The following is a 25,583-nucleotide window of genomic DNA, read 5'->3' as shown; positions in this document are numbered from 1 at the left end:
GCTGTCGCGTTTCTGTTCTAAACCCCCAAGTCATCTTCGACTACGGAGATGAATGATTTTATGATTCCCACAGTGTTTTGCTAATTAGAAATCATCTTAGGAGGTGGGTGGAGTAGAAAGCATCTCTCAGCTGGCACCACGGGAAAAGACAGGCTTGCTGAGCTGCTGTGCACGGCAGAGGTGCACCTAAGCTGAAGCTGAAGGCAAGATTGGTAGTGCCGTGGCTTTTCGCCTGTTGGTGTTTATCAATAATTCACTCTTTCAAAGCCTGACCGTTTTTCTTCTCTGGAATTTTACCCATTAGCCCATTGTTCTTATTGACTTTCCATCCATCATGTTAATTGCTATTAGGTTCTGGCTACTCCAGCCCAGAGCTCAGTTGTCTCGCCCTCTGCACTAGATGCAGGATCCTCCATGGTCTTGATGCATGGTGGCCCCTTCCTCCACCGTGGGCCGTGTCCTGGGACCTCCATGTCATGGAAACTGGGCGTCCAGTGCTCTTTGGATCTGGACCCAGTTTGACTAAGCAAGAGCCCCAGTAAAAGGAACTCATCCTTTTATTTCTGGACACGACAGCTCCTGTTGGAAGGTGAAATGTTTCATTGGGGTGTTGGTGGGAGTGAAATTGTTTGTCTTTTTAAGGCAAAGCTGTGTTTTAGGATATTAACATGATAGATGAGTCTCTGGGGCAGAACAAGAGTAAATGTTAAAGCAAAAGCTTTCAGGGAGAAAATTTAAGCTCTTTAGAGTTGTCAGTTCGAGGAAAAAAATGGAGGTAATTTTTCAGAAGGGAAGCATTGTATGAAAGTGCAAGTTGGCATCTGAATGTAGGTTAACGTTCATCCCCAAAAATAATGGCTAAAGGATTGCTCTTTGCCTTGGCTTCCTAAGAGGACAGGTAGTAAATCCTGGTACCTGTTTGCACAGGTGTTAAAGAGTAGGTAGCCCTTTCCTTCAGCAACTATTATTGAGCACCTACTGTGTGCCAGGCACTGTCCCAGGCAGTGGGGATCCAGAAGTGAAAACTCAAAGCCTGGCTTGCGGAGCTCATGTCCTAGGTGGGGCAGAGGATAAACATAGACATAAGTAAGCACATTACATAGTAAGAGAAGGCATGATTGGCTTTATAGAGGAAAGATCAATGTGATTAAGGGGTGGGGGCATGATTAAGGGAGGACATGACAACCTCACATAAGATAGGCCTCATGGAGAAGGTGACCTTGGAGCAGGAAATTGAAGAAGATGAGGGAGCAAGTCGTTCCTATACCTGGAGGGAAGGGGGTGTCCAGACGGAAGGACCAGCTGGTGTTCAACTCTTGTGCAGGCAGGTGACCTGGTGCAGGTGGAACCTGCTAAATGCGTAGACCTAGAACCCCGACTCCCATGGGAGACCCAGGACAGCAGAGCACAAGAGGGAGCCTGTCGCTCTTACCTGCCACAGATGTAGTGTGAAAACTTTAGAGCAACTGTTTACTGGGAAGAAATATTCCTTTTTCCTCCCATGTTGGTGGCGTTGCTCCTAATCTTCAAGATAACTTACTGCTGCCTAAGCTTGGTGGGAGCGAGAAGAGAAACGAGCCCTTGTTTATACACGTTTCACTCCCACAGAGCTGAACGCTCCACGTCCCTGAAACTCGGAGAATTAGATATTCCCATTCTTCAGCATCTGTGCTTAGTTAGGTTTGTATAAAATATGCTACTTGTTTCCTATTCAGAATTTCAGAATGGAAGCAACTGAAATACGCATTGCTGTAGTTATTTATAATTCATGGTGAGGAAAATAAGCTTAGCGTGTTGAGACTTGCTCTTTTAGAGTTCTGTACGCTACAGAGTATCTGTCATCCCGCTGTTTGTATCACACCTGGGTCTTTAATGGAGCTCCAGTGTGCAGGGGAACGTCCTTCCTGAAGACAGGCATTAGTATGACCCATGGAGAGAATTTTGTTTTCAAACCTAAGTCAAGAAATAAGGCTCTCCCTTTGAGTTCTTGTTAAATCTCAGTGCCTCTGAAGGTCTTTAATGAGGAATACTAATGATCCGGGTTTTCCCTGTCTGGGTCTGCATAAATATCCTTTAATTTAGGGTATTTGCCTGGTTAGAACAACACTTCTTCCACCTTTTGTGTGACACCAGAATTCTTCATAAGCCTCCAGTACTACAGTTAAAACGTAATAAGCAAATGAAGGAAAGTAAGAGAGAATTAATGAGAAAAATGAAGTGATATCCAGGTTTTATAATAGTCACGGAAGAAAAAGAATAAGTCCGGCTGTATCAAATTATTGGCATTGGTTAAAACCAAAGGCCAGTCTGCAAGGCACCCAGGCTACTGGCCCATGATGGCGCTTTGAGAACCCTGGTTGTCACTACAGATTTGAGATTCTGAGTCCTTAAGAGACCTTTCCCCGTGGTTTACCCAGGCCCTCGTACAAAGGCGAGACAGACTGGAGTTTTCTTCTTCATAGCTGTGGCTGTTGAGATGTCTCAGTCTGTGTTGGTGACAGCTGTAATGATTCCAGCTCTATGTAAGGGAAGGGACAGACAGGGCCCTTGACCCAGAAGACAGCTTTGTTTTTTTTTTTTTTAACATGAGTCTTATGGATGGCTTTCTGCCTGGAAGTGTAATATTTTCTTGTATCTCTTCCACTTCCATCTCCTCACATCATCACAACCCACATGTTCTATCTGTCACTAATAGATCGTTTACCCTTTGAGGTTTTAACTTTGCATTCATGTCTACAGCACCATCAAATAAGTCATTCTCTAGGCGTTCGGGCTTTCGTTGCGCTTCTCAATACTCCTGCTACATGTTCTCATAGAAATGGCCACCATCCAAGTGTTAACAACCTACCACACGGCTTTTCTACTCAGGGAAAACCAGGGTCTATCAAGACCATTATTGTTAAACACAAGGGAAAAATGCAGACTGTATTTTTTAAAGAACAACAAACACAGAGGAGTGGAAGCTCACCTTGATTTCAATGTTGTTTACTCCGTTTCAGTTGAATATTAGACCTTCAGGGAATAAATACCTTTGTCACGTTGGGCCTTGGCAACATTAATGATCCTTTACCTATGCAATTTATAGTCACAAAGCAATTCAGTGGGCAGAGAAAGGGGAGGCATTATTTTTGCCATTACTTAACTTCCAGAATTACTCCGCAGAGCAGCAATACGTTATTGGCCAAGTGCCAGTGCCCCTTGACTGCCTGCAAATGCTCTCACCTCCATCTGGGAGTCACTAGATGGTGGAAGCATTAAGATGATATTCCCTAAAGCGATGCTTTCCAGCCTTGGCTGCACATTACGGTGTCTTGGAGAGTCCGGGCCACACTACAGAATAATTAGAATCTCTAGGAGACCGCGGGGCCCAGAACATCAGTATTTTCCAAGCTCCCCGGGTAATTCCACTGTGCAGCCACAGCTGTGAGCCACGGCTTAAAAGGAATCACTGGATCTGGAGCTGGAATGACTTTACATCTAGCGGTTCCCAGGCCTGTGCTGTGCAGGGGTGGGGCCCCTGGAAATCATCATACTCTTTGTCAGACATCACGAAATACATTTGACCTTCTCTTGTAAACTGTTACATGGCTTCATGCCATTTTGGGGGGAAACTGAAGTGTTTTGTTTCCCACACCCTAAAATACTATTCTAATGCCTGACATTTATCAAGTGCTTGAAATATTTCACGTATTGTTCTAAGTGCTGCATACATACTTCAATACTCACGACAACCCTATGAGAGAGCTAGTTTATTATGATCATTCTCATTTTAGAAGTGAGCACACAGGCAAAGAAAGGTTAAGTACCCTCTCCAAAGTTACACAGCTGGGACTTGAACCCGTGCTTCCTTTTAATCGGTAGATTTAAACCATTTAGTTTTAAGATAATTACTGATGAGTTAGTGTTTATGTCTCCCAAGTTAACTAATCGCATAACCAAGGTACGTTTTTATTTTAGAGAGTTCACCAAGAGACTAAATTAAAAATAGCTATTTATGAGCACTTGACCCAGGGGTCTTCGTTTATTTACTTGATTTAATGTCCAAAGTAAGAGTTTGATATTATCCACTTGAAAAGTTTTCTAGGCTAAATTTACTGTAGCCATGGCCAATTGTGTGGAATTTTGGGGTCTTGGCCAGCCATTTGCCCATGTGTTTAGGACCTAGAAATATTTTTTCGGAGGAAAATCATGGTCCGACCCAGGACACTTCCACTGCCCAGCTCCATGTAGAGATCGAGTGGCCTTATGTTCTAGTACCTGCCTGGTGTGTCATAAGAGAATATCAATGATACCAAAAGCACGATAGCTGACTGTGTCTGCACCTGCTCTTAGTGTAGCTTATATATGTGCCATGAACTTGTCAGAGAACACAGTATCAGATACTCATGTTCCAGATGATATTGCCATGTTACAAATTATCCCAGAATTTAGTGGCTTAATATCCCCATTTTCATATGCTGACAGATTCTGTGGGTCAGGAGCCCAGAAAGGACACAGTGGGGATGGTCTGTCCCTGCTCCAACATGTCTGTGACCTCATTTGGGGGTGGGGGGTGACAGCTGGTGGCTCTAATCATCTGGAGGCTTGTTCACTCTCAGATCTGGCATCTGGCCTGTGATGACAGGAGGACCAGGACAGCTAACTGGAGTGGCCTGTCCACGTTGCATGACGTCTTCACAGCATGGCACCTTGGGGTAGTTGTGCTTTTAACGTGGTCATCTGGGCTCCAAGAGAGAACGTTCCAGCAAACAAGGTGGCAGCTGCATCACCTTGCTCTTTTCTTAGTCAAAGCGGTCGCAAGCCCCTCAGATTCACGGGGAAGGGGACAAAGACATCTCTTGATGGGGTCATGACTCATTTGGGAAAAGAACATTCAGGAAGTACCACCCAAATAGGCTAAATATTATCTATTCCTATGGGTTCTGTTTTTTTTTAAATCCTTATATTAAACTATTACTTGAAAGTGGCATATATAATAGACCACATTTTGACATCTAATGGAATTGTTTTTACTCTTGAGTGGTACACCGTCAGTCATATGATATGTTAATAAAGTTACCGTAGGAGTTTTGTAGAGGTAGTGTCTGTCATGATCCTAAGATTGCAATTTTCTGTCTTCTGATTTATTGCTTGTCGTGGACACAGTGAGTCATGTATTGTTTAGTGCGTACGTTGTATAGTTGGGGAAACTGGGGCTTTGAGAATTGACTCTGCCCAAAATCTTAGAGCAAGTTAATGGTTGAATGGAATTAAAATTCAGGTCTCTCTCCTGTGCCAGACTGTCTCTGTAAGACGTTTCCCTGGCTTTGTTATGTGAGATGTCACTTTACAACTTGCTGCAACAGGAGTTTGGCATGACTGCAACATAGTCTGGCATCCTGAGCAGATGAGTCTATTGAAAAGGACGTTCCTGTTGGGTTGACGACCCTCCTAGCTGCCAATGTGCAGTATTTAAGTGGTTTCCTTTTATGCTCTTCACGCCAAAGGAAAGAGGCTTTGCGCTTTGTCATTGTGTCGTACTTTCCCTTGGTGGCCGGTGGAGGTGTGCGTCTGCGTCTGTATCTGTGTTTCTAAGGATGTGGAGGAAAGTGTGGCTCAAGATTCATCCTTCTAACTGCAAGTTAATCTCTGTGGGTTTCTCCTCAAAACTTTACGGTGACTGGAACATACTTTTTTACAGCTTGACAGTAAGATTGTTACAGGTTATGTTTTGGCTATAGGGATTATCCAAAAATAAAAGAAAACCCCAAACCAAGATCTAAACAAAACACAAAACCCAGGTGGTGGCAAATGGTAAGACAGCCTTAGCATGATGCACGGGTTTTCCGTGATTTGGAACCTTCATGGCCCCCAGCTTCATGTCCTACTGTAGTCTTCAGCTGGCCCCTCTCCCAGCCTTGCTGGACTTCTGTTGTCTTCTGAATGCACCATACTCTTCCTCCGTACTGTTGTATATTCTGGTCAAGCAGCCTGGAAAGTCCTCCTAGCCTGTCCCCTGCCACACAGCTCTTCCTCCTCACCTTAAATCAAATACTTCCCTGTCTGGGTGGCCTTCTGGAAATCTCCCTGCAGAGTTAGGGGTTTCCACCAGTGCCCTGAGCCCTGATCATGGTTCTATAGCTACTAATTGCTGTTTCTGTGTTCCAAATTTGCACCCTCTTACACAGTAGGGTACCTATTTTATTCATTTTTGTATACCCTAGTCTATTACCAAATACAGAAGGTGCTTATTGAGTGATTGCTGCATGCATGAATCACTGGATTAATGGGTTAATCAGAGCATAGCTTTCCGTTCACTATCATCTTGCCTTTAGCTACTGCCCTTGTGACCCTACAAGGTTTGCAAGAAATGATACATTGTTCAGATTTCATTTAAAATACTGCCAAAGTTTGGACTATAGCTTTAAACTTTCTCTATATTAGCAAGCAGGTATTCAAAGGGCAAAAGGAGAATTGTGTCTACAAGTATGCTTTCCCCATTGACTTTCTAGGTTGGTGTGGGTATCAATTTCTCTCCCTTTTTGTGACCTCCATGGAATCAACAGAACAGATCCAGACTTTGTAATAGCACCTGTTTAATGGGCAGTTGGTCATAGCTCTCATCAGAAATACCATTGACTTAGACCACTATTATTATTTATTAAAATGGCTAGTTCTTCATTTTTACTGTCTAACATTTACTAAAGACTCGCCCCGGGTACCAGTTTGAGGTAAACCAGGGTTTCCCAAAAGCTAGTCCTCAGACCCAGTTGAATAGGTCTGGTGTGGGGCCCGAGAATCTGCATTTTTCAAGCTTACTGGTTTCTCCTGGCATAGAAGAATATGGGTCAACTCATTTCTAGCATGGTAGAAAATTGTGACCTACTTTCTAGGCTTATGATTTTTTGTTTTTATCTTCAGTTTGCTGTGGTTCATCTGTGGTTTAGAAGTTCTACAGAAATACACATGTATTTTCCCCAAATGTCCAGTGGATTCAGTCTTAAAGCCTATTGATAAAGCTAAAATGAATTCCTACCACTGATTAATTAGATGAATCTGTCCAAGAAAATCAGTGCTTGTAAGAGATGCTACTTATGACTTTCCCTGAAGCACAAAGCAGTTGATGTTGCTTTGAATGTACACTGTAATGTAACTTCTAAGACCAGAAAGTAGGAACCCTGGGTCATTAAATGTCTTATTTAAGGTGGTACAGAGTCAGTGATGAGGCCATGGTTAGGGTGGGAGTCTCTGGAATGGGTGTTGGCCAACCACAGCATCTGTCTGGAAGAGCTGGGAGACTCCGTGTGTCTGACAGAGGGAAGGACTCTGTTATAATCAGTGATTGTGGATGGTGTGATATGGTGCCGGGCTTTGCTAACCAGTATGGATGGTTAAGGGGGAGTGGAGATAAAAAGTCATGGTACATGACAGAGGGCTTTGGGGTTAATGATTTGAAATTTTCAGTTATTATACATCAGAAATGAGTTTTTCAGACAACATCTAAAAAACATCCTATAGCAATATTGCTAAAAAAAAATTACCTTGACCCAAATATTACATATGCTAATATGTAGATCATGAGGCATTTTACCAGATTATCAAAAATGTTCACATCTCTGAGTCCACAGGGGCAACTGTAAAAAGATTGGTAATTGGATTCTGCTTTCAAACATATTTAATGCAAGTACAGCAAGTGGAGGGGCTTGCTCTGGAGTCCTGACCTGCTTGAGAGCAATGATGCATTAAATGATTGATGGGGCAGTGTGGAATGACATGATGATAATGTAATGACAGTTGTTACTGCTAACGTCATTGATTACTTCCTGTGCATTAGGCATGCATGTTTTACAAGGATTAATTCATTTAACCTTCACAATAGCCCTGTGAAGTAGGTATTATTATTGATCCCCTATCTTAAAGAAATTGATGTCAGTGAATTGATCAATAATATATTATCTTCCTCTTCAAAGGTGAGTTTTAAGGCTGACTTTTCTCATATACTTTGGAAAGTTGATAAGCTTTTTGAAGCATCTTTCCTGATGTTTTTCTGTTCTCAAAAGTCAGTCTCAAAAAGAAAGAGCAGAAAAGAGTTATAAACATCCTTTTGATGGTAAAATTGATTTACCTTTAAAGAGCTTTACTGACATTGCTCTTAGAGTCACACTCACGTACCCATCAGTCTGTGAACGTATCATTTGTAACCTTGAACAAGTTGCTTTTTTAACTTCTCCAAAACGGGTAAACACTCTGGAAAATACTTTAAAATCAAGATATTTGTGAACGTGGTTTGAAAAATAGACATGAATCTCAGGGGTAATGTAAATTTCAGTAAGGCTCTATTCTGGCGGTAAGTTGCGTACGTCGTTGGCATGGACGAGGGCGTCAGTTGGCCAAAGACAATAGCATGGTCACACAGTCTCTGGGCTTTGACCTTTTAACTCTAGCTCATTGCTTCTGCCTCTATCTTAAGTTTTCTGCTTTTCCACAACATCCTGGTTGTGCTGTTCCACTGTGATTTGAGAGGAAGTCCCGCAGCTGTCCGGAAACGTGCGCTGATAATGGCCGCTCCAACTTCCCTCCCTCGGATGTTTGTTCTGGAATCGCTACAGAATTCCCTGCCATCCTTGCCTCTGCCATCACTGCCTGGCCTCTTACACCCCATTTAGTCCAAGTGGGCATCTAACGTGTAATTTCTAACCTTTGGTGTCTTAAGGTCCTGGGAAGAGCTGGCATCTCCACCTAAGAAACCCACAATTCTCAAATAATAAGAACGGAAGGTGAAGCTGTGCACTCAGGGGCTCAAGTAGCCTGTGGTCTGGGTCTGGCCATCGTGAGACGGCATTGAGGAAGGAAAGTGCAGAGAGGCCCGATGTCCTGGATCTTTGCATCTGGAATAGGTTAAATGTAAACATCCTCAACATTCATTTCCCCCCCATCCCTTCTGTTCATATTCCTGACTTCAGTCTTGTTTGTTCTCACTGCGTCTACACCTTGACCCTTTCCTGTCCTTTAACTGAGCCTTTCCTCAGGCTTCTCCAGCCTGGACCCCACAACACATTCCTTTCACCACTTGCCTCCTAGCGCCTGCCTTCCCTGCCCTCATACCTCTCCCACAGAGCCCCGTGCTAGCTCATCAAGTCGCCATCGTGTCTCCTCCTCCACCTGTGTCCCTCATGCCCTGGAGAGAAGGTGTTGACCGTGCACATGGGTATCAGTGCAGCTTCATTCCCTCTGGCCCCGCTGCCCGTCTGTGTAGCATTGTCGTTCCTTTCCACCTCCTTCCTCATCTCCCATTCTCCTCCCTCCCACCCCAGCGCCAGCACTCCTTGCCAGCCTGTAATTGCACCCTTAGTGCCCTTGCTCTGTCTCCCTGAGAAACTGACCATGAGCCTCTCAGGCTCCTTGCCCCAAACTTGCACTAACTGTCCCCCTGCCCTTCTCGTTCTTCCCCACTTTGGGGATGAGGTGACCCTTCCCTGTCCAATACCAAGCCCTTGCCCGGGTTGTAGAGCCCACCCACCTCTCACTTCTCATTCCGCCTGTCCATTTCTGCCTGTTCCTCCCACTCAACATAGGAAGGAATTGTTTCCCTTTCCATTTCTTTTTTAAACACTGTCAACTCCATAAATTCCTCTAGCTGCTTCTCCATTGCATTTATTGCCTTTTTAGTCAAACAGCTTCCCTTTCTTCTCCCCTCCCTCCTGTGCAGCAAATACTCACTAGGGTTGCAGGCACAAAGTTCTCTGGTTTTCGTGGCCCCAGCCTTGCAGTAGAGTGAACAGTCATGTGTACCTAGGTGAGTGAACACATTTGGACAGCGTGCCATGGACAAGCTAGACCGGGGTCATGTGAAAGAGGTGACAGAGTGACTGGGGGAGTGAGGCTAGAGAAGGTCTCTTTGAGGGGTGGCATTATCGGTAAGATCCCCAGTGATGTCCTCCTTGCCCCATCCCGGGGGCAACTTTCCTCTTCACCATGCTTAACCTCGGTGCAGTGGTGAGCAAGCTTCGTTCATCCACTGCGTTCCCCGAGCTGCTGTCTTCTGGCTCTCTGGGCACTGCTGCCATTTGGGACTTCGCAGTCTCCTTTGTGTATCCACACTGCCTGCCCCCGAAGGCTTGGTATGTCCCGGGCCTGCACACTGGACTCCCTCCTCTTATTCTACCGACTCTTCTTGGCTGATCTGACCCCCACTCATAGTTTCAACCCATGCAGCAAGGACCCCTAAATCTATGTGTCTGCAAAAGGCCTGCTGAGCTTCAAACCTGCTAACCTGCCCCCTCAAATCAGCACATGCAAAGCTTAGCTCATAATGCTTATGTCGCCTATAACTGGAGCTGGCCTGCTTTTCTCCCACCCTCTCACCTGCCATCCTGGTTTCTAACCAAGTTCTCGCAAGCTTTCTTCCACTTCTCATCCTTTCCACTGCCACCGTCTCAGTTCAGACCTTTGCCTTTCCCTGCTGAACCACGGTGGCTCTTCCCTCACTGCTCTCTGATCTCTTCCCTGTCATTTGCCCACGCCCACACTGCTGTAAGGTGATAGTCCTAAAAATCTCATCCCTGCCTTGTTGGAAGACTGGCTTGGCTCCCCTTGTGCTGCAGAACAGTTTGTACCTGTCACGGTGACTTAGTGGCATCCCCCCACCCCCTGTCCTTCCAGCTTCTCTCCCTCCCTCACCTGCCTGTTGTACTCCAGCCTTGTCTGAAGTTGGCCAAACATGAACAAGTCGGTTTTTGTTTGTTCTGTTTTCTTAGTATCTTTGCTTACACAGTTATCTTTCTTTCAAATGCTCTCTGATGTTGCAGTCTTGGCCAGCACCCATCAGCCTCCAGTTCTGGTGAAACATCCTCTATCAAACTGTCCAGACCCTCCACCAGGTGGAGACTGCCTCCCTCCTTGTCCCTTTACACCTGGGACAGACTCCATTGGGCACTTGTCATATTTATGCCCATTTTGTCTACCTATCTGCCTTCCTCTCTAGAATGTGAATTTGGAAAACACGATGATTTTATCATGTTCACCTTTATATGTCTAAGGTAGAGCATACTCCATGGTAAATAATAGCCATAAGAAAAATCAGTGAGGATGAAACTAACCATGTCATTTGCTCATGAATCGTGTGAGGCTGGCAGGTCACCTAGTGAGAAGCCCAGTCCTTTGCAGCACTGGAATCTTAACACGCCTTCGTTTTCTACGCATTGTCAAATGCCCACTGGCTTTTATGAGGTGATACGTATGTTATAGTTTTCCTGGGGAGGGGGAAGGGAGAAAGACTCAGAAAAGCAAGTTGACTGCTAGTACTAATGATCAGGTGAGAGAGGAGCTCTAAGTCAGTGAGGTTCTTAGAAAGTTCTGATTGATTCGGAACCAGAGACTGGATTTGTCGGATTGGATCTATGACATGAACAGGTACACAACAAATGCGATATATAGAAATAAGAAGGTGATTCATGAATTGTTTCAGCAAGCACGTCGGTCAGTGCAACTGTTTCTTATAAAGTGACAGACACTTTCAGTTCAAGTTGAAACAGTAAGAAACTGAGTCAGGACATGCCCAGAGCCACTGCTGCGAACAGATAACCTGTAATGCAGGAGAGAGGAAGAAGAGCCTCAAAGTGGATCCTTTTTATTGCTTTTTTATGGGGAAAATGATTGACTTTATAGGTCCTGAGCATTTGAGCATTCATGGCAGTCTTAGGGCATCTCTTTCATAAATGTTACAAGTTTCCTACTTTACCTGTGAAAACAGCTGGCAAGCAAGCAGTGGCACTGTAATGATGTCTCGTTTATCTCACCTGGTCTGGCCTGGTCTGAGAATGAGATATGCCATCTAAGCAGGGTCTTCTAGATAACCGAAGCAACAAAATATTTACAAAAAATACTATTTTGGGGTAAAATCTTAGGTAAAGCAGAATATGCATTTACAGAGTAAACAAGTCTATGCTTTCATAGTGATATGTTCAAAGGCAACTTACATGGCTGGAGTGTTTGTTTATATTAAATGTTCATATTAAGGAATCTAAAAATCAGATTCATAAGACAAAGTAATGAGAGTTTGGGGAAACATGCTAAAAAGTTGATGTAATGGCTGTTTCAAGGCACAGCATGTGGAAGACGTTGAGAAACAGCCTAAACTGCAGTGTGCCAGGTGACACTGGGTGCTGTGACCTTCCTTATGGGCACAGGAACTGCTGACCACAGCTGGGGGCCTCCGTCACACTGGGCTGATGACAGCTAGTGTCCTATAGTTACGAAATCATTATGAATAAGACGTACCCCATCCTCTGGGTTCTTTGTAAATAGCTCTGTATCTCTTGAGACAGGTTTGGGTATATTGCTACCCATATTTTCAACTCTGTGCATTTAGATTTTAAAAAGTTAATGATTCTTATCCTGTCTCTAAGAAGGAAAATGACTCGGTTGAAAAACTACCCCCTGGCCCACGTACGTTTTTATCTGCACGTTAAACTGTCAGCTGTCACTTCCATGTTTGCTGCCGCGTGAAGTTTCGCTGCTGACGCAGAAGCTCGATGAGACACAGACGCCCACACGGGCAGGCCTGTCCCAGTTGTGCTGATGATGCCCTCAGTGACCGCAGGGGGTCCTTTCTGACTCAGCCCGACCGCACTGGGCCCTGGGAGCTGGTGGTTCACCTAGTTTCTCCAGACGTCAGAGGTGGGGAAAGAGCCTGTTCCCAGAGTGGGTGCTACTTGCCTAAGAGAATCAACAGACTTTGAAGGAAACCACTTAATGTTTCAGAGAAGTCCTTTGAGCTTCCTAAGAAATGAGCCGTCTTTCTTCCATGACTGGTCCCTGCAGGGACTCTGAATCCTTTTTCCAACATGAGTTGAGCAAAACTCTTTCAGGTTGTCTGAGGGCGGTTGGGTAGTATGCCTGTCACCCAGGGGGTCGGAGAAGGCTTCTGAGGAGAACTTAGTCCTTGTAACTGTGCTTGGGTCCTTATCCCAGCCGTGTCGCTGCTGGTGGGTTGCGTGTGTTGGGTGTTCAGGCAGGCCCAGGAGACAATGGGGAGACCTGAGACAACCTGGAAAACTCCCAGCACCAGACTCCTCTCTGTGGCACCCCCAGGAGATGCAGACTTTGAACAGGATCAAAGAGGCTGTAAAACCGGTGCTGTAGGCTGAAAAGCTCCTGCAAGGTGAAGAACAGAGAAGAGAACTTGGCAATGTTTGCGAAGAAGGACGTGCAGTTCCCACAAAAGACAAGAGAAGGGATAGTGAGGAAGAAAAGAGAAGAGGTTTGTGAGAGATCTTGAGAAACTCTGACAGACTATAGGTAGACATTTTTCCCTGCAGATTTTTATTGCTACTCAGAGACTGGGAGGTACATTGCTCAGCCAGGGTGGGGGATAAGAGGAAGGAGACGTGGAATAGAAAACATGGGGCAGTAGGAAATGTCCCAAGACCCCCAGTGGATGCCTGAAGCTACAGCTAGCACCGAATCCCATATCTACTATGCTATGTCATACATACTGATGATAAAGTTTGATTCATAAATTAGGCACAGTAAGAGACTAACAACAACTAATACTAAAGTAGAACAATTAATATACCATAATAAGTTATGTGAATGCAGTCTTTCCCTCTCTCTCTCAATATCTTGTACTGTACTGCAGGTATCTGAAACCATGGAAAGCAAAACCATGGGTAAAGGGAGACTACTGCATAAATCAAACAGAAAAGCTTTTCTGGTGATTGTTGAATTTTACCATTGTTGGCATTTTCTGTTTCTGACTACAGAGAGAACACCCCTAATACCAGTGACGTTGGGAAGGAAAGGGATCTTGGACATCAGGGTCATCGTTTTGCTCATTAGTAGGGAAATACTGTCATCTAGGCCCTGGTGGGGGACTCACCCTGAGAGTGCAGCTGAGATGCTAAGCTCACATCTTCAGGCTGACAAGTGACGCTCTGTGGCATTGCAGTACCAGTGCCACAGGGTGGAGCACAGTTCAGAGGGTACGTAAGCAGACGTCTCTCCTGCTTCTGCACCTCCTCAGAAGGAAGGCTGTGATGACAGCGAACATTTATTGAGGGTTTGCTGTATGCCATGTCCTGTTCTAACCTCTTTACATCTATTCAACTGTGTGCTCTTCAGAGGAACCCATGGGGAAGATGAGATGCAGAAAGGTTGAGTAACACCCAGAGTAAACCTGTGGGGCCAGGATTTGAGCCCAGGCAGTCTGGCTTGGGAGTATGTGCTCTGCTTACAGATAGGAAGGAAGGTAGGAAACTAAGTATGACGTGTGCCCATGTAAAAGCACTGGGTACTTTGTGTGTTGTCCGTTTTAATGCTTTTAGAAGCTTCCAGAAGGCCCCACAACCCACGTGACCAGCCCTGAGCTACTCCCAGGTTCCCCAAATAGATCATTACCGTCCATCTGCAATGGCCATGATTAATCATAATTTCTAAGAGATAATTTTAACACATACTTTTTAAATTAAATATAATGAGGCTGATATTCTCCTAATCATGTTGCAGAAAATTTGGATAATAGCACTTGAAGAGAAAAAACACATAATCCTACTCCACATCCTAGTCTTATTTTGACATATTTCCTAACAGTCCTTTTTTAAATGCCTCCGTATACTATAAATACAGTTTTGTATCCAACATTACCAGCTTTTTCCCATGTCTTTATGAAGTCTTGGTAACTGTGATCTTGAAATTGATATTTTTATTTCTCTTGGTAGTTTTAGTTAGGAGCGTTTTGAGTTTTCTAGTAATTGTTAGATGTAGAGATTGAATCTTCATTTTTTTTTTAAAAGGCATTTTGTGCTAGATCTCGGTTAGAAAACACTCAGCGGCCAAGGTTAGTTTTTATGACTGCATTCTCTTGTTTTTCCCTTAACAGGGATCTACCGAACAGAAAGGGATAAAGGCACTCTGTACGAGCTCACCTTCAAAGGGGACCACAAACACGAATTCAAACGACTTGTCTTGTTTCGACCGTTTGGCCCTATCATGAAAGTGAAAAAAGAAAAACTCAACATGGCCAACACGCTTATCAACGTGATCGTGCCACTAGCAAAAAGGGTGGACAAGTTCCGGCAGTTCATGCAGAATTTCAGGTCGGTTTGTTTGCATATGTTTATCTTTCTCTGTGCGCTGCGTGTTAGAGCTCTGATATCATTTTCCATCATGTCCTTCATTTCCCCTGCCAAGTACAAAGGCCCCTTTCTCTTGTTGTTAAACCTTGTTTTCTTCACATAAAGTTTATCATTTGTGTTTGCCTTTCCCTAACGCAATTAGAAAAGTCCCAGATAAGCATATTTACCTTCAAGAAGGAAAAATAGGAAGGACTGGGTTTCCATCAGGATCTGCAAAGATGACCTAATGCCTTTGTGTTTGGTTCGGATGCGGATTTGGATTCAGGTTTGGGGACAACAGGAACTGATCGCAGGCAAGCAAGTGGCCAAGTGACAATGTTCTAAGTCTTGAGAAGCCAGGGAGGAGCTTGCTGGTGACAGAGCCCACACTGACAGTGGACATATGCTAGAGGATGCTCTTGCTCAGTTCTGGGCTGCTTCATCTGCAGCTGGGATGGACTGAATCATAATCCATATTTTATTCTCCCCTACATTGCCTCAGATTTTAAATTTAGGGTTATGCAAAGAAGCACTCATCGTCCTAGCTACTCAATAAGCCTAAGCCGGGTTTTATTTTCAAATACACTAATGTAGTTTTTACATGTGTGTCTTTAAGCCCCTTTATTGTGCAATGTTGGATTTTATAAACTATGATGGCTAACATTCACATATTAGCTGAGGTTAACCAGCTAACGTATTTAACTAACTCATTTTAAAGATAGAAAATCATACTATCTAATTATAAATCTTGGAAGACCAAGCTGATTTTAATCTTATTAAATTCACATTATTAAAAGGCAGTAGTGGGCAGCGTAAAGGTGTGGTTGATACCTCTCAAAATTCTGGTTCGTGAACACATTTTTTTTTAATTTAAAGGATAACTCATTTATAATTAAGTTTTTTTAAGATCAGAAGCAAATAGGCTTAGAAGAATCCTTGGAGGTCACCTGGTCTAATCTTCCCTTCATTCTGACTCCCTCTGTAGCATCCCTGACGTGGGGTTCTCTAGGCAACGTGTGTGTGTACCTGCCTCCTTCACAAGGCAGGCTGCTGGTTTGTTGACAAGTTCTAAGTAAAAAGTGCTTCCAGCCTGAGCAAGAGCGAGACCCTGTCTCTACTAAAAATAGAAAGAAATTATACAGACAGCTAAAAACATATATAGAGAGAAAAAATTAGCCGGGCATGGTGGCGCATGCCTGTAGTCCCAGCTATTCGGGAGGCTGAGGCAGAAGGATTGCTCGAGCCCAGGAGTTTGAGGTTGCTGTGAGCTAGGCTGATGCCACGGCACTCACTCTAGCCCGGGCAACAAAGTGAGACTCTGTCTCAAAAAAAAAAAAAAAAAAAGTGCTTTATTGTTGGGACCTGAAGTCGGCCTCCCTGTCACTTCTACCCGGTGGGTCTAGTTCTAGCCTCTGGAGAAATGACTAAACAAATCCATTTCCTCTTAAACACGATAAGATTCCAAGTATTTGAAGACAGAAATCACAACTTCCCTTGTCTTTTTCTCTCCAGGGACAGCGGCGCTCACTTTCCCTAGCTTTTTTCATATTCCCTAGTTCTTAAACTTTTTTTTTTTTTTTTATTAGTTGCAGTTGTGCCTTTAGCCATGATATAATCCAAAGTATGCTAGGCTAATCTGTTCATCGGTGCCCAATGTATAGAATGCCACTTTGTACACAATCATTGACCTGTTCCCCCGGCTCCAGTAATTGAAGTGAGTGTTTATGTAATTTTGGCTTTTTCAACCTACCTTTGCTGTTTCTTTGTTCTCTCTCTACATACATATCTTCTCTTTGGAATGGCCAGATGCCGCTGGTTGATCAAACATTACTTCCTGAGAACAACTGAACCTGTAGTTGTCGCAAGGTATTAAGTCAAATCATTACTCTCAGTAGCTGGTATATCCATATTTAGGACCAGGTTACAGCAAGTCCTTTTGTCTAGGAAGCTCTCTACAGCTTGCTGGATTAAGGGTCCTGAGCTTCGATTCTGCCCATAGGCCAGTCACTGGGCACATTGGGTTTGGTAAAGTAGTGCTTACGCCAAAGAAATGTCTGCTCAATAAAGGGCCAAGTCTTTGGTATAGGACTCAGGGGGACTGAAAAAGCAGGATTCTCTTGGGTATCTATGGACAACTGCTTCCTTAGTGTCATGTCATGAGAATTTCAAGTAATTAACAATAGGAATAAAACAAGGAAGTATTGGTGAGAAACATAAAATTAGTAGCTTACAAGGCTCTAAAATGGAGATGGTAAAATGAAATGTAATTCTAGTCAATGTTTAAAACAATAAAACACAAACACCTCAGGGCATTTTTTCTTGACTTTTACAATTCATACATCCATTGCTTATATAGGTAGGAAGGGGTAGGTTGGAGAATTATTATTACTTGGAGACAACTTTTTAAGAGCCTATTGCATGTGCTAGACACATTACCCAGATGTGAGGGATAAGAAGATGAATTTGAGATGTGATATCTACCTTCATAGAAAGTATTAATAGAATCTGAAAATACGGAGCTGGGTGCTACCGTGGAGATACAGACAAAAGACAGTGGGACACAGAGAGTCTCCCCAGGACAGACATTTGGGCTGAACGTTGAGGGGGGAGAGTTTACTCTGTAATCAAGGAGTTTCTGAGCACATTAATGTCTCCGAAAGAACGGATGCGAGAAGGTAAAACCTGAGAGTATTTAATTCTACATAAGAAGTTAGTAAAAGTGGCATTTCAGATCACCAAAGAAGGGGATTATTCGGGGCTTGGTGTTAGGACAAGTAGCCAAACATTTGCAGGAAAAGTTTAATTCTTATTTCACACCAAAAACCAAAGTAAACTCTGGTCAATTAAATACTTAAATGCAATTATTCCAACCATAAAATGTGTAGGGGAAAACATAAGGGGCTACTTATTAACTATTTGATGTTTATGAATTGGAAACTATTAACTGTGACTGACACTGAAGATGACAGTATGATTTTTATTTCCTTTTTTCCTTTGTTTTGTGAATTTTTATGTAGTTGCCACATGCTTTACATTTTGTTTGAAGACTCAGTGAAAGATTGTTTTGGGCTTTTATAATTTAAACATGACTTTCATGAAAAGTGATTCTTGGCTATAAGATGTTTAAGCAACACAGAATAGTACAAGGAACAAATTATTTAAAAAGTCCCTCCAACCCCTGCCTCCCAGAACTAACCATTATTAACATTAGTCGAATACCATTCCAAGTACCTATCTTTGCATATATGCAGATAGAAGCATATCTCCCTAGCTGGGAATAATTTAATGCAATGTGAGATACACATTCTATTTCTAATTAAAGAATGAAAATTTATCTTTCTTAGATTTAGAAAAGAGAATCTGAAGTGTAACAGAAAAAATTGCTGAACTTTAAGAAAATATCCCTTCACTGTAAGAGACTGGTTCCTAAGAGATCCCTTTGAAGTTAATGTGATTTCTGCAAAACAAAAATGGTCGGAATTTATTTTTGACTACATATTTTAATTTTAGACTAGATTGAAAAATTGCAATAAGAAAGGGAAGTCAGCACTTACACTTTCTGCCTCCTGTATGTCTCCTCATCTGGTTTTTGTTAGCTCTCTATTGTTCTGACCTTTGTTGGGGTTTGCAACCTCTATATTCTCTTTTGTAACTGCAGTTCCTATAGTTCTAGCTCTGGGTTTAAGTGGACTTAGTGTATTCATTAGCAGTCCTCTTCTAATAACTTTCCATTCCTGAGTTCTCAGTTGGCTCTATTTCCTGGTCAAGAAATTTTATTTTTAGCCTGGGCAACAGGGTGAGACCCCATCTCTACAAAAAACTTAAAAAAAATATTAGCTGGGCATGGTGATATGCACCTATAGTCCTAGCTACTTAAGAGCGGACATGGGAGGATTGCTTGAGCCTGGGAGTCTGAGGTTGCAATGAGCTATGATCCCACCACTGGACTCCAGCCTGGGTAACAGAGCAAGACCCTGTCTCTTAAAAAAAAAAAAAAAAAATTCAAGAAGGACCACAACTGTTTGAGAATGGGATATTTACTTATCTTTATAGTAAAAGGATAGTTTGGCTGGGCTGGCAATTTTGGGGACACACTATCTCTCTTCGACTCTGTAGATATCCTTCCGGCATTTAATGGTACCAAGGAGAAGTGTTAAGACCATTTTACTTTGTCTTTCCTGAAAATGACTGGCGTTTGCCTGAATACCTGCAGAATTCCTTCTTTAGTCTTGAAACACAGTCACTTAATCATGATGTCTCATCTCAGCATCTATTGTTTTCTATGCAATCTTCCTGGAGTAGAGTTTCCTCTTTTGTTTTGTGGGCTCTTGCATTTTGGGGAGATTTTTTGGTGTTTCATATTTAAGTACTTCTCCTGCTCTGTTTATTGGATTCTCTGTTTCATGGATGCAGCTGTCTATTTCACAGGTCTTCTCCATTTAGTGCCTTCTATTTTTTTTTTTTAATGCCTTAGTCTCTTATCTGCTTTCATTTAAGCATTTCCTTTATGTCAGTGATTCAATTTTTCAATATATCTACTCTGTAGCTTGTTATTTCTAATGTATTACTTCTGCTTGTTTTGGCTGTCAGTTTATTTTCTGAGCACACAATGTGCCTGCTGATCTTACGCTGTTGTTTTCATCACTTTCCTCTTTGAACTTTTTTTTTTTTCCAATTTGTATTTTTGGTAAGAAAGTATGAAACATGAGAAATTTTCTTCTGTTTATGTTTTCTTTTGGACTCAGTGTTTCATTTGCTTTGAATGCTATTTCTTAAATCTATTTCTCTATTTTTCTTTAATTTTGTTCTGATTTTTGGGATACAGTTGCCTGTGATGCTTTGCTTTGTTTTATCTTTGCATCATATGCAGAGGACTACTCAGGCTTTCTGTTTGCTCTGACATAGCATGGGTGGATTGGCTCTCTCCTCATCTTGACTGAGAACGCTGTTCTATTTTAAGGACAGGGTATATTCTATTCTCTTTATTTGTAGCGTGAAAGGATGGGCGGAGGAGAGAAAGAGCTCAGCTAGAACTTTGCACAGCCTTTGTTGAAGTTCCCAGTTCTTGTGGCTCTTCTGAGCCCTGGGGTGATATGTGAGTTGTGCCCAGCTCACTCTGCCTACATGGGATGCATCCTTTTCTCGAGGGACAGATGTATGTGGCACCCAGAATGGGCCTCAGCTGAGGGCTAAGGCCTGGAGCATCACAATGAATCGGCCTCACTTGTTCACTTATTTCACCTGTCTTCAGTTCTTTTCACTTCTACCAGTCAAAAAGAAGGAGGAAAAAAAAGTTTGGGCCCTGGTTCTGTGGTTCTTTTGGGGGCGGGGGAGATACATGTAAAACACTTCATCTACCTCTCGGTAGTTTTCATCCCTTTCCTCTTCCTGCTCTGACAAAGGATCTTTCCTTGGCCTCCCCTCTGTGAGGTTTATGGCAGAAGATTATGTCCCTTGTGTTGGTCATTATTGGTGGCAGGATTTTTGCCATTTTCTGCTTTTTGGGGGATACAGTTTCCAGTGATCACTGCTTGAGATTAATTTATTTAAAGCGTTACCCTTCCAATGCATTGCCTTTAATACAGGGGTCCCCAACCTATGGTGAGTTGGATAATTATTTCATTATATTACAGTGTAATAACAATAGAAATAAAGTGCACAATAAATGTAATGTGCTTGAATCATCCCCAAACCTTCCCCTTCCCCCAGTCTGTGGAAAAATTGTCTTCCATGAAAACGGTCCGGGGTGCCAAAACGGTTGGGGGCCGCTGCTTTAATATGTCAACACCTTTCACTCTGATACGATTGGCCGAGGAATCCTTTACGCATCGTTTCATATATCTCAGCTTTAGTATCTTCTAGAAAACTGAAGTATTGGTCCAGATGGGCCCTGGCCCCCTTGCAGCTCTGTGCTGATTATTGTAAGTAGTTTTAGGTTTTTTAACATCAGCATCAATTTGTTCATTATTCACTTAGAAAAGACTCACATGGCTAAGTCTTAGAATCAATCAATCTTCTTGCAGAGAAGAAATAGATGTGGAACCTGAAATTCCTAAGGGAGCAGGCTTGGTCATGAGCTACACAGTGGCCTGGGGGAAGGCTAGGTCTGCACCAATGAGCTCCCCTTGGGTGACGGCCAGGCATGGGGCACAGTCTATAGGGAACCAAAGGCCACTTTTTTTTTTATGCCCCAGAACTGTGCTTGGGTTGGGCCCTGTGGACAAAATTGATTCCTGGGTGCATGAGGATTAAGGTATTTATTATCTTTATTTTTTATAGTCATATCAACTAATCATAAAACTTATGTTTACAAAAAAATACAAATTTAATAAACTATTTTATAAAGTTCAATGAATGAGGACTCAATAACAATATGGGAAGAGGGACAGGTACATAGGGATGCTGGAATTAATGAAAACAATGCAAGTGTCAAAAACACCAGGTTTCTGAGCTTCCCTGCAGGCAAGGAGAAAGGAAAACAAAGCCTGGTGCATTTCAGCTCTTAGTATTTAATGAAAAGAGGCCTACCATTCATTGGTTGAGATGAGCTTTATTCCTAGCACCAGAACCTAAGGAATTTCATTTAAGGGGCGACAAATACCAAATGAATGACGTTCCTAAGATTGACAAGAAATCGTGATGCTAAAGTTTGAGCATGGTCATCTCCCTGCGTAAGAATAAAGTCCCTGCTGCACTGCTTGATAGCAACGCGGACTGCTTTGTTCTCGGTGTCGCGGGGTTACTCACGCGCTGCGGGATTCTGTTTCTGTCTGTGGAGATGACATGGCGGATGCCACAGCGGGCTCCTCCCCCCTTGCTTCGTTGTCCTGGCCCATGTGGGAACCTCACAGGCTTCCTGTGCCCTTTCCCCTCCTACGAATGCCCACATGCCTCCCTGGGTCCCTGAGGGACGCCATCTTAGGACTCCCTTACCCGCCGCCAGGAACAGCGGACGCTCACCCGGAAGAACTTGCTTCAAAACTAGTTCCGGTATTATGTGTCTCTCTTTTGTCCAGTAGCATATTGGCTTAAACCTGCTTGTCTTTCTTCTTTTTTTTTTTTTTTTCTTTTTTTTTTTTTTTGATCCTCTCATTTTGCCTTTAAAACAAATTTCACATATCTTCTTTGGTTGCTTCATTTCTCTTAGAGTCTGTGTTATAGTATTGTAAGCTCATCTGTTTTTTCATTGTGTGTTTTGTTTGTGATAACAGAAGGCATCTCGAAAGAACAAAGCTGTGGATTTTCCTTGGGTCTTTATCTCTGAGTTTCTTTGAGGGGGGGGAAAGATTTTTATGGAAAATATTCTTCATGATTTTTTTTTTTAAATCTTTCTCGGTTCATTCCAAGTTTGCTTGATTTTTATTTTGACTATTTCCAGCTGGACTCAGAACCTTTTTCCTGGTTGCTATGTTCCTCCTCAGACTTGACTGGCTATTTTTGTTTTAATGTTCTTCTTTGTTTTCTCCTCCTGACTCTCTTCTCATCCCTCACAAGGCATCTGTGATATTCTAATGAAGTATCGAGGAAATCTTTTACTTGAATTTTCAGTAGCAATTCTCTTTTATTTCGTTTTGGCCTAAAACCATTAAGATAATTCTGGAAATTATCGAAAGTTTCTTTTTAAGGCAATGACTGTAAAATCTCTGAAATTGAAATGAGACTGGAGCATTATGGCTAGGTTGGTGTAGTGACAGAAAGGCCACAGGCCATCAAATGTTAGATTGCGGTAGAGATTCCTCAATTCCTTTGTGTTCCTTAAAAGGAAAATAATGTATTTTGCATATTATACTCTTCCCACCTCACCCAACCCCTTTCCCTCTCCCATAGGTCATTTCGGTATTGTACACTATGGTTGCACCAAGGAATTTTTATGTCTAAAATGCTTGAGAGACACTAATCTGCATCAGTCACTTTATTTGGGTAAAGGTTTCTCTTCAGGGGCTTAATAGAAGGTGGTTTTTATTTCATGTGAGCCACAGGTTATGTAGAAACCTCTATCCAAGAGTTAAAAAAAAAATGATCAAATGGAAAATCTCGTCTTCTGATTTGAAATGGGCAATCGGGAAAGTAGATCCCAATTGCTTGATTGAGAGTCAAAACTCACTCATTTTTTAACACTGAGACTACATAAATAATGTAATACAAGAATTATATATTGATTCATCTTGTTGTGGAGAGGGGGGGAGAGGACCCAGCAAGCCAAAGAAAGAAAACTGTTTTTTAGGCCGGGCGCGGTGGCTCACGCCTGTAATCCTAGCTCTGGGAGGCCGAGGCGGGTGGATCGCTCGAGGTCAGGAGTTCGAGACCAGCCTGAGCAAGAGTGAGACCCCGTCTCTACTAAAACTAGAAAGAAATTATCTGGCCAACTAAAAATATATATACAAAAAAAATTAGCCGGGCATGGTGGCTCATGCCTGTAGTCCCAGCTACTCGGGAGGCTGAGGCAGTAGGATCGCTTAAGCCCAGGAGTCTGAGGTTGCTGTGAGCTAGGCTGATGCCACGGCACTCACTCTAGCCTGGGCAACAGAGTGAGACTCTGTCTCAAAAAAAAAAAAAAAAAAAGAAAACTGTTTTTTAAAACCAGATTTCAGAAGGCCCCCAATAACTCTCTGCTCTCTCTCCAAGGTAGTACCTGTCTCTGATTTCCAAGCCATTCATGGCTAAGGAATTTTCTTCCTGTTATCATAGCAGACATAGGTAAAACTTGGGAATTGATGAGATGTTAATGTATCACTTCATTTGCATGGGACACTATCTAAAGCCTAAATAGATTTTCTTCTCATACCTGAAACATTGGAGTAGAAAACTGACTTAGAAAAAAAACACTGTTGTGTATTCCTTGCAAGTGTGCCTTTTCCCAATGGTGGAAGCCCTTTCTCTTCTCTCCACCTGTCAAGGATCAGCTTGGATGTTCCTTTTTCCTTAGCACCCCTTCCCCTATACCCATTAGAAATTAACCACACTCTCTGCATCCTCTTGGCTCCCTATACCTCTGTTACCATGGTTACTCCATCCTGCATCATAATATAGCTCTTCAACTGTCCATTCCATTCCATAAACTGGAAAGTCCTTGGGGTGGCCAGGGTGACTGGTTGTCCTAGTTTGCCTGGGACTGAGGGGTTTCCTAGGACGAGGGATTTTCAGTGCTAAAATCTGGAGAGTCCCAGGCAAACCTAGATGGGTGGTTCCCCTCCATGGACCATATGTGGTTATCCTTTGTAAATCTTACTCCAATAGGAACCAACTGGTTCCCATCAGGCAACTCAAATTGAACAATCCTTCCCATGGCCCATGTGCATTTGGAGTTTTGTTGAGTTTTTTTTCTCCCCTCTCTGGCCATATAAGCCACTCAGCTTGTAGTGAGTGCTACACAGCAAGACCAGGCTGTCAGATTTCCTATGTGCATCCCTCATGTGGTTCAGGTGACCTGGGCAGGTGAATACCAGGTGAGCCCCTAAGAAACTGGAATGTGTACCTGGCCACCTCCCCAGCTTGGGCAGGTCATTGGAAGTCGTTTCCTTACCTCTACACTAAGGATGTGAACAGTGATCAACACACAACTCTCCACAGGGAAGTCATACCAATTAATAACAGAACTCAAAGACCGTGAAACGGCTCTTGGCTTCTTGGGAAATAGAAATACAGGTGTCTAAGTGACTGTGATACATGTTTTATGACAGGAAATATATCTTAATTAGTCTCTATACTCTGTGTTACAATATCTTGGGGGAGAAGGAACTGGGTTTTTTTTTTGTTGTTTTTTTTTTTCTTTGAGGAAACAATATCCTAAAAAGATAAGGTCTTTGTGGAATAGAAACAATTTCTGGGCTTCCAGGTTGAGGTGGAAGAATGACCACGTGGGGGTTGGAGAGCTTTGTGTACAGCCTCCATGGGAAAACAACTAGCCCCACGAGGGTTCCTGGGAAGTCGGAGTTCCTGAGATTGGTTGCAAAGGTTTCACGTACAACAGTAACAAGTCGTTCATAGATATCTGCTACCAGAGGCACATAAGTCAACTTGGGATCCACGTAGCATGTGTCCAGCTACAAATAGTTCACAGTGCAAAGGAAGAAGTCTGCATATACAGGAACAAGATTTTGTACCTTTTCATCCCTTGCACTTTACTTTTTAATCTTTTACCTCTAAACCTAAGTCATACTCATGAAAACAGTCACACACATGTATACTCCTTGCACACATCTTTCCAGGGGGTGGAGTCGAGTGACAATTGTTTTGAACAGGACAAAGATCACTCAGACAGCGATGGTGTTTCCATAGCACTGGGCCCACACTTCCCTGGAGCATTTGTTTATGACATCCTGGAGAGTTTAGTTTTGCACAGTAGATGGAGAACTTCTCAAGGGCAGACAGGTCTTATTTTTTGAGATCTCTTGATAGAGTATCCAGCATATGGTATGTTGTCAACAAGTGTATGTTGAATGAATGAAAGAATAAATGAATAAATGGAATAGAAACCTGGAGGGTGGGGCT

The 25,583-nt window shown here is 42.9% G+C and overlaps 1 protein-coding gene across 2 annotated transcripts in view; it reads left to right on the top strand.

Moving 5' to 3' along the window:
• Nucleotides 1-25,583, top strand: part of CSGALNACT1 (chondroitin sulfate N-acetylgalactosaminyltransferase 1) — a 252,944-nt gene that overhangs the window by 200,038 nt on the left and 27,323 nt on the right. For both annotated transcript variants that reach the window (XM_045535298.1, XM_045535299.1), the window contains exon 5: nt 14,858-15,074. In XM_045535298.1, coding sequence (XP_045391254.1) covers nt 14,858-15,074 — 217 coding nt within the window. The remainder of the gene's footprint in view (nt 1-14,857; nt 15,075-25,583) is intronic.

Source organism: Lemur catta, chromosome 22, assembly GCF_020740605.2.
Source record: "Lemur catta isolate mLemCat1 chromosome 22, mLemCat1.pri, whole genome shotgun sequence".
Classification (NCBI taxonomy): Eukaryota; Metazoa; Chordata; class Mammalia; order Primates; family Lemuridae; genus Lemur; species Lemur catta.
Note: the sequence above shows the minus strand (reverse complement) of the source record. Positions and strands in the feature narration are given on the sequence as shown.